At 38.9% G+C, this 17,184-nt stretch overlaps 1 protein-coding gene across 6 annotated transcripts in view; it reads left to right on the top strand.

Moving 5' to 3' along the window:
• Positions 1-13,735, top strand: part of PTER (phosphotriesterase related) — a 30,490-nt gene extending 16,755 nt beyond the window's left edge. For 5 of the 6 annotated variants that reach the window (XM_025216817.1, XM_025216821.1, XM_025216820.1 and 2 more), the window contains 4 exons: positions 1,754-2,236; positions 4,556-4,821; positions 8,777-8,917; positions 12,897-13,735. In XM_025216817.1, the coding sequence (XP_025072602.1) occupies positions 1,805-2,236; positions 4,556-4,821; positions 8,777-8,917; positions 12,897-13,107 (1,050 nt within the window). In that variant the 5' untranslated portion in view covers positions 1,754-1,804 and the 3' untranslated portion in view covers positions 13,108-13,735. The remainder of the gene's footprint in view (positions 1-1,753; positions 2,237-4,555; positions 4,822-8,776; positions 8,918-12,896) is intronic. The other variant, XM_025216823.1, reaches the window with a different exon arrangement.
• The last annotated feature ends 3,449 nt before the right edge of the window (positions 13,736-17,184 follow it).

The following is a 17,184-nucleotide window of genomic DNA, read 5'->3' as shown; positions in this document are numbered from 1 at the left end:
CGTGGGCCGCCCTACTGCACCTGCCTGTTACTAAAAGGTTCATGGCAGATGCTGGTGGGCAGGGCCAGGAGAGACCCATTCTGCATCCAGCCAGCTACTGCCCCAGAGACTGAAGGGGAGAAATAGCTCCACATCCCCATCTCCCAAACAGCTCAGCCCCACGAGCTGGCGCTGCCCGAGGGGGGCCGGAGCGAGGTGGCCGTTGCACCGCAGCCCCTCACCCACCTGCCCGCACGGCCCCACTCACCATGATGCCTGGCCGCCTGTGCACGCAGCCCCGGTGGCCTCAGCGCTGCGAGCCCGGAGCGTGGGGGCCAGCAGACACCAGCTCCCGCTGCCTTGCCCTGCAGAGATCACGCCAGGACCCCGCCTGCCCAGGCCCCCCCGGGCTGCCATGCTGACTGCCTGCGCCAGGCACCGCGCCCCATTCCTGCCCTGCGGTCACCAAGCCCAGCAAGTCCCAGGAGGCGGGCGGGACACCGGGGGTAAGGGACTGAGCCGGAGAGAAGTAAAAGCAGGCACTGTCCCCAGCTCATCCCGTTAGGTGAGGCTGGGGTAGCCCCGTGCCACACTGCCCTCAGGGTGGCGGTGGCGGGACCTAGCTGACGTGACGAACCCGGCCCCCCAGGGGTGAGCAGCTCCCTTCCCCTCTCCCACCTGCCTGTCCTGAGCATGGGACCTCGGGCCTCAGAAAATGGCTTGGCAGGCTGCATGTTGGACAAGCCTAGTCTAGGGCCAAATCTCCGAATTGGCACTGAATCTGGGGATCCAAATCGGCCGAATCGAATCGGGACAGTGATTTAAATCACCAAATTGAATCACTGTCTCTCTGAATTGGCTGAATCTGAATTGAATACTTGCTGCTTTGCACAGGCCTATTATTTAGTATGCCACAGCACACATGTAGACACTGACAGGGCTGGCTGGGGCACAAGAGTGCCACAGTGTGAGGTCTGCCCAGTCTCTCTGCAGCATGTTGAGTTGGGTCGAAGTAGCCCCGGGCTGGCGGGCTGACCCCTGAGGCCCCCTGCCAGCCAGGTCTGCTCTGACCCAGCAAAAAGTGCTGAACTCCCGGGCACATATGTAAACCTGGCACCCAAGAGCAATAAACTCTGGCACACACTGTGCTGGAGTTTATTGCATCACACTAATATTATGCGTAGATGTGCCCACTGATTCACTCTTTTCCACTGCTGTTACCACACACAGGTGCAACCGTACCTAACTTCACTCAACCAATAATGCCAGCAGTGGTGCTATATTTTTCTGCTCCCTTACAGTCATCTCTGCACTTTTGAGAGCTACGCCCTTTCTGGGCTGATCAGCAGAGCTGCTATCTTTTCCTTCTTTAATTTCCTTATAAAGACCCAGTTGTGTCACAATTCCCATAAAATGTTAGTCTGTAAAGACAGTTAATTAACATGTATTTGTACATTGCTTATAAGCAAACAAATGTAACCAAGCATTAACCAGAAGGGTGGTCTAGGATAGAAAAACAGGAAGCAGTGAACCAAAAGGAAAATTAGGCTGAATATCAGTGGCAGCTTCCTTGATATAATGACGTCTGCTAAAATGTGGGATAGTTTCCCCCACAGGAAACAAGGGAAATTCCATCCCTCAAGTCATTTAAAACTCGGCACAAAGTGTTTCAGAATATGTGGTAGAAGAAAAGTACATTGCCAGTGTGTGTGTGTGAAGTGAAGGTACTTTTTCTATCATTTTTTAACCTTTAATTTTCCTTCCTCTTTTCTAGCAACCCCTTTCTTGGCATCTGGATTTTATTCCTTTTTAAAATCAAATAAGTATGTCTTCCTTGAGTGGAAAAGTGCAGACTGTACTGGGCCTTGTGGAGCCTACCCAGCTTGGCTGCACCATGACCCATGAACACTTAACAATGAGCTACAAATGCTGCTTTGTACCACCTTCTTCAGATCAAGAAGCGTTGTCTGAAGGGCACATTGAGATGAAGAACTTGTTCTGGATTAAACAGAATCCCTATAGCCATAAGGAGAACCTCCTCCTGTATCAGGAAACAGATGCTGTAAAGGAGGAACTGTTACATTTTAAGGCAGCAGGTGGTGGAGCAATAGTGGAAAATACAACCACAGGAATAAGTCGAGATGTGAAAACTTTGAAGAAACTTGCTGAAGAAACCGGAGTTCACATTATTGCTGGGGCTGGATTTTATGTGGATGGCACTTATTCTCCTGAGATTCAGGTTATGTCGGTGGAGCAGGTAAGCACTTAAAAACATATAACCCCATGAAGAGTCTACATATAACTCAAGAGAACCGACAGAGTAAGGATAACTTGACCAAATAGAAATAGATTCATTTCTTAAAAACTGAAGAATGCATCTTTCGAATTCCATTTTCTTTCAGGGGGTTGTTATAACTGAACAGTAAAAAATGACTTTGCATGTGTACATCATCCTGGTACAGCAATGACTATGTTTTTCTTTTTTATAAAATATTTCCCTTTCATGTCCCTTCTACCTTCCTTGTCACACATTCCAGTTAATTTTCCCCTCCCACCTAATAATTTTAAAAAGAAAATAAAAAGTCTTGTCATTAATAAGACCTTTGCAAAGAGTCAGTTTATTTATGCAGCCTCTGGAATATATCACTTTTCTTTACCCTTTTGGAACAGACTGCTTCTTATTCTTTGTTTGCCTAATAGTAAAAATAATAGAATATAAGAATGGATGAGATCTATCAGTACTTCCATAGTAAATATCCATTCAGCTGTTTTTAGGATGATATGTTGATGAGTAGAGGGAAGGGAACTTTCTAAAGCAAAAGAGAAATGAGCAGCCTGAAGACTGTGAATGTATGGATCTGAGTAGAAACTGAAAATACCTGCTACAGAGGAATCAAATTAATCTTTAAAAGAGAGTCCAGATCCTCAGAACATGTAAACTGAAGTCAGCATCTTGACTTCACTTGAGCTATGCTGATTTATACTACCTGAGGGGCTGGTTTAAATTTGTGGGACTGGTGCTATTTCTCAAAATTATGCATGTCTTTTTTGGAATTTGCCAGACAAAATATGTGGGCCAAAAATAAGAGAGTCCCCTAGAACAAAGGTTTCCAAGCTCTATCCATGGACTGAGCCTCAGGGAATAGTGTAGTCAGCAGTCCGTTCCATGATTGCAGGATTAATTGCAGGAGGTAGAAGTTAACCTCAGAGGACAAGTGCTTATACATTTGCAGTGATTGATCAATAATTCCTCATGGATGTTGATAAGAAAGCTGTGGTCTGTTATCTACCTAAGGCACAGCTAAATCATTTGAATGCTTTGTTGTTACTTAGTTAAAACAAGGGATGGACTTAGTGTACTTAACAATCAATTCCATAGTTACTTAAACCTGGCTAAGGCTGCCTATATGGCAAGTTTGCTGCAAAAATTATGAGACTGTCAGATGGAGTATAGAGAAGTGTATGTTGCTTGTACATACCAAGAATAGGACAGAGCCCAGTTGCACGTAGGAATCAGTGTGTGGCTACAGTGCCAAACTACTAGGGCTGCTGTTGTAGCAGCAGGGTTATAGCTCCATTGACTTAAGTTTCCAGCAGCTGAGGTCTTCCCCTGCTCTGGATGGAGAGGTGGTGTGTGTGTGTGTATTGATGAGATGGGTTTCAATTAATTACAGGCATATATTATATTTTAAATGGATTTAACTTGCTTGCTGATGGTCTAGTTTGTCAGTTAATAGCCACTGAGTTAAATCTACTAAATTACTCTTGCCAGATCTTTCCTCTTTCATGTTCATTTATTTTTTCTAAATTGTACCCTAAAATCATGATTCCATATTAAATATTCAGGTTTAGATATTGAATACATAATAGGAAGCACTGCCTATTCTTAGGGATACAAAAATGGTATTTAGAAGCTTAACTACCTAATTTTCTTGTAAATCATTGCATCATTTGTGCTTGCAAAATTACAGGCTTTGAAACTCTGGTTTGGAAAAATAAAGGGACGAATTTTGTTCTCATTTACAATTGTGAACTCAGTGGAGTTAGTCTAGATTTACACTGGAATCCATGGCACAACATTTGCCCTGTGGTCTCAATGACCAGAATCTAAACCAAACTTTGTCTTTTTCCTACCAAAGTGATATTGATTCCCTTGTACTTCGAGGTCTTCTAAAAATATAGACTGTACACTAGTTTGACTTAAAATCAGTGTTAAAACTACTTTAGGAGGTATCTTACACCATTTTTACATTGTTTAAACTATATTAGTTTAGAAACACCAGTATCTTTTGGATAGAGATTGTTAAATCAGTACATAAATTGTGGTTAAACTACCTCTTAGTTAAGCCAGTGCAGTTTTGTGGGTGAAGACTCTTACATTAGTGTAAACACATCTTACATTGTGTGATCTTGCACCTGGCACAAGGTGCAAACCACATTTAATTAGGCTAAAATTATCTATGATCACAGCTGCAGCAGTTAAACTACAGGAAGTTGGAATTGCATCATGAACAAAAATGGTACTACTTCACATGGACACTGGTTTCCTCATCTCTCTCATTTTCCCTTGTGTTAGCTTACAGACATCATTGTTAATGAAATACTCAGTGGAGCTGATGGAACAAACATCAAGTGTGGTGTGATAGGAGAAATTGGTTGTTCTTGGCCCCTGACTGAGTGTGAAAAAAAAGTGCTTCAGGCTACAGCACATGCTCAGTCACAACTTGGCTGCCCTGTCATCATCCATCCTGGGAGGCATAGTGATGCACCTTTCCAGATTATTCGCATCCTACAAGAAGCTGGGGCTGACCTTTCAAAAACGGTCATGTCTCACCTCGACAGGTAAGAGGCTGTCCTGGTATTATGTTTCTGCAATGATCCTAGATGTGTTTCTTCTAGGAATGGACTGTGGGGGTTTTGCCTTCCTCTGTAGTGGGGGGACATAGTTCTTTTGTTTGATTTTCTTAAGACAAGACATCGACAGGGCTCTCATCTCTCTGCTTTACCTGTTGGCAAGTTAAGTTGTTCTTGATTTTTTTCAGGCATTGTGCCTGGTATTTATGCATAAGGATTGCTCATTAAGTTTTAATAGGTTAGACAAACATTTCTATGGGATGGCTTAAATAGGGATGATCCTGCCTTAAGTAGGGGTTTGGAATAGATCACCTTGTGAGGTCCCTTCCAGCCCTACTTTTCTAGGATTCTGAAAATGGAATTAATTTGGATTATGTAGCAGATTCAAACCATTTAGTTTATCAAGTGCTTTTAATATCAATACAAGATGTGAATCTTTTAAGAAGAATTAAAATAATCAATCCTGTATATGAGAATGTTGAGACTAGAGAATTGCTTATGTAAAGCCTGATCATTTTCCACTGAAGTTAGTGAGAGCCTGGATCAGGCTCTTCATCCCAGATCCTCCAAGCTGTTTAGGTGCTAACCTCTCATCAATTTCAACAGCAGCCACTTAAATACTTTTGAGGATCTGGGCTTTAAGCCATGGTTGATGTGGGCCAAGAATTAAAAAAAATCAGGTTTCCATCCAAGGGTTTGACTTCATTGGACTCCAAGCCAAACACTAAACCACATTCTCCAAACTTGGTTACCATCCAAGACTAATACGATTTAAAATAAATCCCAGTGGGATGGTAGATAGGTCTTGTCTTTTTACAGAGAACAAGGTGTCAGTTCCTTTAGAAACACACAGACAGATACTGTAACACACACATGAAATGGAAGAGACACTGTGCTGTCCCTCTGATTGAAAAGCACAGTCTGTTTGGCCAAGACAAGGTTATGTGCCCTTGTATAGTTCACGATCAGTTGGCATATATCCAAATATTGATTTGTATGGCCAGCCGGTAAATGGAAACTGTTTTTGGTCCTATGACCCTCAGCACTGGAATTGTTTATTCCTATTGAGGGTGTTATATGAAGATTTCTGTCAACAGCATGTTCCACAAGATTGCAACTCAGAGAAAGACACTATGTACTTATACCAGAACTCTGTTTTATGCACCTATATTTGGGAGAGTTTAAATACTACTTTGATTCCATTAACAATCAAAATTTGTTTTCAGTGATATGCATTTATCTTCTGTAGATCTGTTTGCTTGTTTTTTCTTAATAAAAGTAATCTCTGCCTATGAAAATAATTTGCACCTTGCTTAGCCACTTCAGTACAGTATGGTAAATAGAATCATTTTTCAAACATACAGTACCTGATTCTTTGCTCACCTGTACAGGTACATTATATTCAGTGAAATTCTATGGGTGGGGGTGGGGAATAGTATAAGCAAAGGGCAAATTGAAGCCACAAATTTCTAAGTGGCAGCATCAGCTGAACAACCCTTAATGCTTTCTGGTTTTGTTACATCATTGCATTTCACACTAAGGGGTGCAGTTCATATTCATCAGAACACAGGATCTGACCTGCTTTGAACTTGAAGTTAACCCCTGCATCAAGATGTATGTTTAAACAGCTTGGGCCCATCTCTGGAAAAAGGAATCCATGTGGGAGTTGGATTCCTAATCTGTTAAAATTTTGGAAACATTTGATGTTCAAAATTCCATCCCTGTCTTTATTCAAGGTGTTATAGTACTGTTTAGGTGAGCTACAAGGCTAGCTACCATGCCTTACATGTTTTTCACTACAATTTTTCATTATCTACTGTGTTGAGGTAGGGTAATAGAAGTGTACATTTAGGAGGGCTAGTATGTGACACCCTTTTATTTACTGGCCTCACTGACCCATCAGGGTGCTTCTGTTACATAGTCAGGTCATCATTCATTAACTTCAGTGGCTACTGTTAAGATATCTAGAGTATAAATGAAAAGCCTGTAATGGATAATGCTCTCTATATTAGATACAGCATGTATCATCCCCATAAGAGCCAACCACTAAACATAGCTTTTGAAATAATTATTCTTGGCTGTGACAAAGCTCCTATGAAATATGGCATTTAAAAAACTAAGATTGCCATATGCCTAGGAATCAGCTTCATTCTTTTGGCTACTGTAGTCCTGTGAACTGTGCAGTGCTGGAAATAAACGCTGCCCACCTTCTGCAGTGCATTTGAAAGCCCATTTGGTAGGAAACTCTTATCCTGTATAAACTGTGAAATGTATTAAAAAATAAAGTTTTTTTATTATTAATTACAGTTGGCAATTCTGAACTCCTGCTGATGGCAGAATTGTTTGAACAAGGGTTTCTCTCTCTCTTAGTCCATCTGTTCCTCCTACTTGATCCTGCTGTTAAGTCATAATATTGAATTTGTGACATCAGTCATTTCCATAGCAACAGACTATGATGCAGTTAAACAGAGCAAAATGATTTTGTGACATGAGGCAGGAAGAGAACTGGAGTGTTATGAGTGAATGTTCTTGCTATAAGTTATCTGTGCTCCTGATGAAAGAACATAGAAAATTGTTTGTCAGTTGCTTTTAGTTAAATGGTTTTTTTCCCCAGTCCCTCCCCAAGATTGCCCCAGGTGAAAAAGTCATCATAACTAAATCAATAGATTTGCAAAGCTATTCTGGAGTGCTTGGAAAGGGCATTTCCATAAAAAACACCAATATATTGCAGGAAGTTGTTAATTCAGTAATTACCAGTTTTCCTTGTGAAACAGTGCTCCAGCAGTGTGGCTCTCAGGCCATGTCTGCACTGACAGTGGGGGGGCAATCTTAAAATTGTCCTAAACTCAGTGTTGCCTGCAAGTCTGTACCCAGCAGCACTCTATCCCAAACCTGGATGCTCTGCTGATCTTCTAAGTTTGAGGGAGACCCCACTACTGTTCATCTTCTAGACCACACTTTTTTCCACCTTGTTTGAAATGTATCCACACACTGCAGACTGCAAGCACAAGAAATCTGCCAACTGCAATTCCACATTTCCTCATTTCTAACTTCTGATTGTTCTGCACCCATTTTTCCTCTTTCCTGTCTGTACTCAGTCTACATACTCCCAGAAAGGTTCCACTTTTCAAATCAGAATGCAGATGGCTTTAGTTTAGGCTACAAGTTACAATATAGATGAGTATGCCTGGTTGAGGGTGACCTCAGGGCCAACCCTAAATATCAGTGCAGATATACCCTTAGAGAGACGCTGCTTGTGCACGTATCATGTGCTGACTAATATCCATAATGCTTTACAATTCCATTACAAGAAGTGGTACATTAACTTAAGGAGTCCTGGCCAAATTCCCATATGGGCAATTACAATCTGCCTGTCTCAGAACAACATTATCTTTACTTTCTGTTGGATTTCTTGTTCTGTCCTAAACCGATGTGAAGAGTTGTGGTGAAATACTGCAAATATTTAACCCACAAGATGTCTGCATTTTCACAGTGAATTAAATGAGATGTAAAGATTATTCTCAGATCTCATTTTGTTCAGGTACAATCAATTGGCTCAGTTTAGGCGTTCCTCTGACTAAAAGCAAATAAAAAATTCTCTCACTAGTTTCTTTTTTATGATGCTTGCAGATATCCGAAACACATTTTTTTTCTTTCTTCCATTAAGGTTCATTATGACTGTGCCTGTTCTGCTGTATTTTAACTTTTTAAGAAATACATTGTATCCCAAGATGTTGGAGGTGGAAAGCAGAGGAGCAGGGGGGAAACAGCATAACATGTTGGCCTAAGTTTTTAATGAATGGGCTTAAAATTTGTCAATATCTTTAGCTCCTTAGGAGTTACCAAAATTATATCTAGCCTCGTGCCTGGCACTTTTTCTGACACATTTTATACTAATGATTGCTTTTGTGTAAGTTTATGCTGTATTTTGTATTTTCTGCAGGACTATATTTGATGAGAAGAAACTGCTGGAGTTTGCTAAACTTGGGTGCTACTTAGAGTATGACCTGTTTGGCACAGAGTTGCTCTATTACCAGTTCAACCCTGATGTTGATATGCCAAGTGACAATGAAAGAATTTCAAGGTACCTACTGTAATACAGTTAAGTTTGAATAATAATATTGCTGCTGAAGTAAAAGTTATTGGCATGCAAATATTGAGTGCAACTTACTTCATGACATGACAGTGTTCCTGTCATGTCTGTTTCCTCTCAGGGCCAGAGTTTTACATTTTGGCTTTTTTTTTTTTTTTAATTACTAATAATTTGGGAAAATTGACTTCTAACCTTCATGAATATTTCAAACTTTATTTTTCTGCATCCCTCTCCTCTTGTCATTTTGGCTGCACTGTTGCTCTTCCTTGGCTTCAAACTCTTTAAGGAGATATCATGAACACTCTTTAAGGAGATATTAAGGAGTTATTATGAACACTCATTCTCTTACCTGTCACATATACGTATATCTGATACTACCTTTGACTCTCTGTCTCTGGAATCTCTCTGACAGTTCATACTGAAAATCTCTAACATTAGTTTTAATCCTGCACTATACTGGGAAATCCTATCATGTTGTATCATGGCTTTTCACACCTAGACTCCCTAACATTATCTGTGAAATGTACAATCCATTCTGTAGTTGTCATGAATGTAGAGCTCTCATTGAAAACATTGGGAGGTATGCATGCAGAAGTAGAATATAACAGAGCATGCAGTGTTCCTTAATCATAGCAAATTTTGTGTTTGTTTTTGTTTCATCCATAATATGCCTCCCTTCCAGCCATAGCCATGCCTCCTTAGCACCCTGGCACTGAATGACAATGACAGCAGGCTTTTGTACGAAGAAATACTCCAGAAATACTACTTGCCTTTCTTTGGGTACAGTGCTAGTGTGTGTGTGGGTGGAGACATTGGAAAGGCCATTAAACTGTTTCTTGCACTTTTACTGTGTTTATGCAGGAAATAAAATGACAATGGCAGTCTCCTCTTTTTTCTTCATTTTTAGTAGGCTCGTGTTTGGTTTGTAGTCACTAGAGGAAAGCAAATCATATTGATCCATATATTTTTATACAACCGTTCAAAGAGGAAAAGAATTTTCAGGCATGTCCATGTTCCAATCCAAACAATATAAATAACAATATAAATGAATAACTTTGTATATTCACTCAAATACATATATTCCTGTAGGATAGATGTAGGGGGAGACGGGTGTGTGTGGGGGTGTGTGTGTGTGTGTGTACACATACATATATATGCATGTTACCGATCTGTAGAGTAGATTTTTTGTGGTCATTTTTCAGGAAACTTAGGGAGGTAAGATTTGGTTTTTTGCTTGCCTGCCTGTTTCTTAGTCTGCTTATGTCAGACACCCTAAATAAACTCCTTCCAAATTTGGGCTCAGTCAGTGGTTTTCATCTTTATGAATGTGTTGTACCCTTTCCTCCACAATACTTTACTTCCATGTTGTCTTGTCTGCTTTTTCTTGCTCAGATCTGGGGATCTAGTACTGCTAGTTCTTGCCAATCAATCTTCTCTTCCACAATCTGGTACTGACACAGTGGTTTAGGAGCAAAGGACATAATTTGCAGTGTTGCCAACTTAAACCAACATCTTAAATTACTGTATTTATTTTGATGAAAACTGCCAATTTTGCATGCATCTTACATGCAGTATCTCAACTGAACATGTTATTTTTGCCGAACTAAACACACACCTCCTTGTAGCTATTCTTCCTTACAAGCCAAGAGAAAAACTTTTCTATTTTTATCTTTGCATATAAACACAGCGTTACTTATCAGACCAATACTTGCTTTCTCCTGAATCAAAGCACAGTCAAAAAATCTCAAAGTGCCAGTAAAGTAGTGAAATAGAAAGTTTTGGCAGAGAAAGAACACACAGAGTTTAGTGAGTATCCATCATTAGCACTTAAGTGTAGCAAGCTACTGTAATATCAGACTATTGATAATGTTGGGCTAAATCCTTAAAAGGATTTAAACATTTAAATACTTCATACTTAAGTACTCTGCTATCCAGTGGAATCTTTAACCGTGGAGGAGATACCCAGGCTCCTCAAAGAGTGAATGGGGAGACTTAGCACCTAAACAGAGGAGCCTTAAAAACCAGCTGATCTAAGAGCTACCTCAATTCACCAGATGTTAAATATAGAAGAGAAGGGGATGGCATAGGCGTGCAAGTGACCGACTTGACCAGGTATAGTTGTAGCACTCACTCAAGACATGAGAGACAGAGTTTTAAGTGCTTGCTTCAATTAATGTTTGTTTATACAGACTGGAAAAACTCCAGCAGAAGAGACTGAGAAAGACCAACCCTAGAAAGTCCATGATGTTTTGGATAGGACCCTCAGCAGGGGTGGAGGGAAACCTGGATTCAAGTGTCTACTCACAGAGCAAGGATTGACACCTGGATCTATCACATGTTAAGATGACCACTCTAACCAGTAGGCAGTTCTAAGAACATGCATGCACTGGTCCATCTAGTTGTCTTTTGCGCTGGTTGCTCAAGAACACCTACAGAATTGGGGGAACCAAGGAGATATGCTAGGGTTGATAATCCTGTTTTCAGAGCTTTGAACATCTTGGTAGTTGTGGGGTGTGTCAGACCCATGGTAGAAACCATAGGTCCTGCAGGGATAAGCAGCAACTGAGAAATAGTTTTGCAGATGTCCTTTATGCCTCTATAGTGGAATTAGGCATCTAAATACCTTTGAAGATCCGAGTCACTGTCACTTCTTACTAGCAACAGAGCTAACACTTGCAGGAAGATCCATACCTGAGCAATAAGCTGACAGGTAGGACACAATGGAGAAACATGTTGAATAGTTTCTAAGTATAGTAAGATTTTTATTATGGAAATGCACAAGATTTTTACCTTTGTTCAACTAGGAACTAGCCCTGCCTTTTCCTCCACAATACTTCGTGCGCATTAAAGCCTCCAAAACCAGTAAGATAAATGTGGTTCTGCCAACTGGAAGAAGGTCTGTGGCATTACAGCCACACTATTAGATTATCTTTGCAGATACACCAGCCACAGCAGCAAGCCACAAAGATTTCTCTCTCGACTTGGCTTTCCTCCCTCCATGTGCTAAATATTTGCTGATGTTACTGGTTTTGAACACACTAAAAATCAAAGAAAGCACCTATTAGTCTATCCATCTCACTGACATTCTCCATAAATAAACTTCTCTGAGGGTCAGATATTACCTGAGTGATGTTGCTAATGGAAAATGGTAACTCTTGAATAGTTGAAATTTCTCCAGTTATTCCAAATGGAAAGCCACCAAAAACTGTATAAAAAAGACATTCAACAACCTGCATCAGACTTCTGTGTCAACTTGACTGACTTCAATACAGCTGCAGCCATTTATATGAACTAAGGAGCAAGGCCGGGCTCCAAAGAATTGCTACTGTTCCTTCAATTGCTGCAGATTAGTGGACCAATAGTAATGAGAACAGCTGTTCATAATTAAGTGAAAATCCTCCAAGACATTTGCGTCTTAAACTGAAACAGCTAGCTTTACATGTTTTATTAGTAAAAAAAACCCCCATACAAATAGAATGAAATGAAATTAAGGCAAATGATATTGCTCTGCTTACATGAAGATGTGCAAATAATTTGGCTACGGTCAGCAGGCAGAGTTAACCAGACTAACTGATCTTATAACGGGTCATGCATATAGGAAATTATTTAATCCGATGGTCACAAATTGTACGTTAAAATAAATTAATTTTGCGGAGGATTTCAAACAGAACGCAAGGAAGTGTAAGAAATCCTGATGAGACTGCTTTTCCTTACCAGCTCTTCTAGAGGTGTGACATTAACCTGCTTTCAAAGATTTTTTCAAAATGGGTCCCATATGTTTTGATCTAACTTATGTTTAAGATCTAATTTGTATTTTTGTGTCTTAAATATCCCACAGTTCTTCATTTTGTTGACATGAGAGTGTAGGGATATAGCCATGTAAGAAGTTTAAATAATGATTATTTCTGTATTACTACCAGAAGTCTGTAAACCCTTTACTGACAAGTAAGTATGCTTTGTATCTTTGCAGGATTCAGATGTTGATTGATGAAGGCTATGAAGACAGAATTCTAATGGCTCATGATGTGCACACTAAGAACAGATTGATGAAATATGGAGGTCATGGATATTCACATATCCTTAAAAATATAGTTCCAAAAATGCTAATTAGAGGCATCTCCCAAAATAGAATTGATAAAATATTGGTGGAGAACCCAAAACAGTGGTTGACCTTTAGATAAAGATAGATGTTAAATATTCACATCTTGCTTTAAAAAATTCAGATTACATTTAATAGAGGGTCATTTCACATATAGGTGCACTGAGGAAAACTGTTAATAAGCCACCCACAGCACTGATCATCACCTCTTTTTTAAATTAGAATACAAAGTGGTAATTGCCTTTGCCCTAAATGCCCTTCTAATAATCTGGTCCTGAATGAGTTATTGGTCTTGAGCACAACTACAGAATTTTTGCAAACAAATATTGGAATAACATGTTCCACTGAGCAAATTTCATACTGTCATCACACATTATTCAGGATTTTATGTTCTTTGAAAATACATCAGCTGTACTACTTGACAAAATTTAAAGTGTTTCAAGTTAATTGCCCCCCTCTAGAGTGATATGATGTTCCTTGTAATATTGATGATCATGCTAATTATCCTGCTGTTCTTTAATTAATGCTTGATAAAGAATATGGCATTTTAAACTAGCTTCTACAAAAACAGAGGATTACAAAAAGGAAGATTTTAATGTTTTTTAAAAAGTACTTTATCTTTTTTAATTAACAATTCAAAGAAATTATTTTTAAATGAACATGTGAAGAATATGTGGAAAATATTTTTGAATAAAGCAATTTGTAGACCAGTTTAACAATCGCTGTTTTTTGTTTTAGAATGTGTTTTAATTGCAATAAATCACTTTTGAGCTTTTGGAAACTTGCATATGACCATGTGAAATACCATGCAAACCAGTTTCCTTTTGTAAAGATGCAATACCAAAAGTCAAAATATATTACATAACACAATTTAATGAGGAGTTGTAGTTATAACAAAGGCCATGAGATAATCAGTTTACAAATCAGTTTGTCAAGATATGAGTCAAAACATGAAATGTTTCCCTTACATGATTTTTTCCAGTTAAGTTTTTGTTCTTTCCTCTAGACCTAAACAGGGGATACTTATTTCTCCAAAGAAAAGGTCACGTCTGTTAGCAATGGCAATCTGATTTCAAGATCTTGCTTTTTCAAATTTATCCATCTTTAGGTGTCCTGTGGTAATAGTCTTTCTGTTAACACCTTGGTGAAAGAGTAGTACTAAGTATACGATCTTTTACTAGATACATTGCTGTCTGATATCTACATAAGAAGTAGCAAAGCCTTGCTGCCAACCACTCTGTAGTGAGTGTAATTACCAAACGAAAGACCTGTGAAATGAGCAGATGTGAAGTCAATTATATGTCCGTTATAAAATGTGTTGCGTAGTGGAAAAGCCAAAGAGAAGTAATCACTGCATTTTATGTATGTGATGAGTTGGTGTTGTTTCATAGGGATACTAGCAATTTTTAATCAAACTGATGTGATGACAAAATAAAAAGGCAGTTTTGAAGCATTATCTTCCCTTATGAGACTACAGATGTGCTGGGTAGGAGATTCTTTTAATGAGCACAGACTAACTGGTCATGTTTTTTTAATTGAATGCCTGCCCAAAAGAGCAAGAGACCAGAAGAATAACACGGTCTAGTTAAGCCTTACTCATGTGAACATTAAACTAATTTCTAGAGGGATTTTTCATCTTTAAAATTTGTCTAATCTTACCAAGTAATTCATGGTAAAAAGTAGGGCAGATTTTTGACATGTTAGTGTATGATAAACATCTATGTGTGCACATCTTTTACTTTGTAGATTAGAAAAGGCTTCCTGTGGAGATTATGGAAAAATGAAAAGCTCTGGCCTCTATTATTCTCTCAATTTGTACAAATAGTACCATAATTTTACCATGAATGTTATCTAAATTTTATACTGCATCAGCTGCAGTAGGAAGCTAATTAACTATTTGTCTCGCTCAAACATTATCTGTTAGATTACATATTCCAGCTGTAATTTTACATGAGATTAACACTTGGTAGCACCAGTACGGGAGCAGTTAAGAAAATAAATGCCTTATACATGGTTTAGAACAGATATCCTCTGTCAAGACGGCATTACAGCTATTACTGATTTGAAAGGGTTTTTTTATAATTATAACTTAAAACCATGTGTTGAACAATTTAATTCTCCAGTCCACTAATTCATCATGTGGATTAAGCTACTTTAGCACATACATATATAGATATATAGTTCTATGTAGATATATATTTAAAAAAAATAAGATTTTATACACACCTTTTTTGCATTTGAAAATCTGCTTCCTTGCATAAGTGGTTTTTATATTTGGTAATATGCTTCTTGTGTTAATTTCATAGTCACACTTCATGACAAACTAATAAAATACATTTTTAAAACTAGCCACGTGACAGCATGGTTACATGGAGTCAAATCACATGCTGCTCTTTTGTGCGAGTACCTCCACTGAATTCAAGGAAGCCTGTTGCATAAGTGAGTGAGCTGAGCAGGATTTTGGTCCATGACATCCCGACAATATTCTATGTAATGACTCCCATTGTGCTTCTGCAGTATGTTGAGCCATAAATAATCTTTTTGTTAAAAATAATACCTAACTACAGATTTACACTAAAGACTAATTGCTGCACAGAAATTATTCCAGCCTGGCCAGCAAATGTGGATGTTAGACTTGCTAAATAAATATTTACACAACAAACCATCAAGAATGGGTTTGTAGAATTGTCTAAATATATATTTACACATGTTTACCTATTGAGAGCCAAATCCTGTTCTCACTACAATCAATGGGAGTTTTGCCATTGGCTTCAATGGAAGGACTTGGTCCAAATACAGTAGACATTTTATATCAATTCTTATATTTTTAATGAATTGTTCCCTTCGTCTGTCTGTCTGTCTGTCTTTCTCTTTTAAAATACAACTAAGGGGAGGAGAGGAAATGTAAACTGCTTTAATAGGCTGACATCATGTCAGGAGTCTGATGTACACACACAAATCAGGAAAATTCAGTTAAGGCTTGAAACCAATTGGCTTCTAATTCTAGATAGAAGGATAACAATAATACAAGGCAAACAATTCCTTTGGAGAGAAGAAGTATATTTCAATTACCTCTTCCTTTTATTGTAAAATCATTCCTCACCACACTATGAGTGGACTCCAAGCATCATTGTTAGCAGGTAAGTCACAAGGATCAAAGCTGATGTATGGATAAAGCAGCAAGATCATAACACATCAAAGTATCATATATACTGAAGAAGTAATTCAGTGTCTTTAGATTTTTTTCTATAAAAATTTGATCTATATAGGACTTCATTCACATGGACACTAACAATAAGGAGTATTTGCTTTGGCGGTAGTGGATCACACATCTGTTTAACTTGCTTTATAATTTTTTAATATAAGAGTTCTCTGTGTTGTACAGATGTGAGTCAGGTAGCATTTGATCTTCCCCACTACTGAGGTGTCCCATGGTCGGTCTCCACTGGGGTTCCTGATTCACTGATATTTGCCACATGAATCCAGTGCTTGGACTCAGAAGTACAAGCTTAGTTTTTGACTCATCATCAGTCAGCATAAATAATAAATCCAGAAAATGTGCTGTATTTGTTGTTGTTTCCTCCATGTGCTTTTCCTCCATCTAATTTTATGTAAACTTCATCTCCTGGCTCCAAATGAAGGACCACGCTGTTACTGGCATAGTCGTAGTTCTGATCAGCATCCTGAGCAATTGCACTTGCTCGAACCTAGATAAAATATATAACAGTGTTTGGTTAAGAAAGTCATGTTCCCTGCATAGTGGAATTCAGTCACATTTAAACTGCCTGTTTTAGCACACACTTAATTCCAGTTTAAGCATACGTAAATGCCTCTAAGCTGTAGTTTTTATTTTACCAATAAACTCATTATTTCTGCCACTTACAGAAATGATTCACAGCATAGTGGTCAGGTCCCCCACATAGTAAAACAGTTGGTCTGAGTAATAAAAGACTGCTCACACATCGCCAGATGCTTTGCCCCTGGGGAAAATAATTTGAAATAAATACCTTGATTCCAGAGGCTTAACTCTAATCCCACTTCAACTTTAGGCTGGTGTACCTTTAACTTCAGTGGAACTATTCCTGATTTCCACTGGTATGATCACACAATACGGCCCTGTCACTATTGGCCTGGAGTTTGTCCAGAACTGATATATGAG

The sequence above is a fragment of the Alligator sinensis genome, unplaced genomic scaffold, assembly GCF_000455745.1.
Source record: "Alligator sinensis unplaced genomic scaffold, ASM45574v1 scaffold623_1, whole genome shotgun sequence".
Classification (NCBI taxonomy): Eukaryota; Metazoa; Chordata; order Crocodylia; family Alligatoridae; genus Alligator; species Alligator sinensis.
This window is presented reverse-complemented; position numbering and strand designations above follow the sequence as displayed.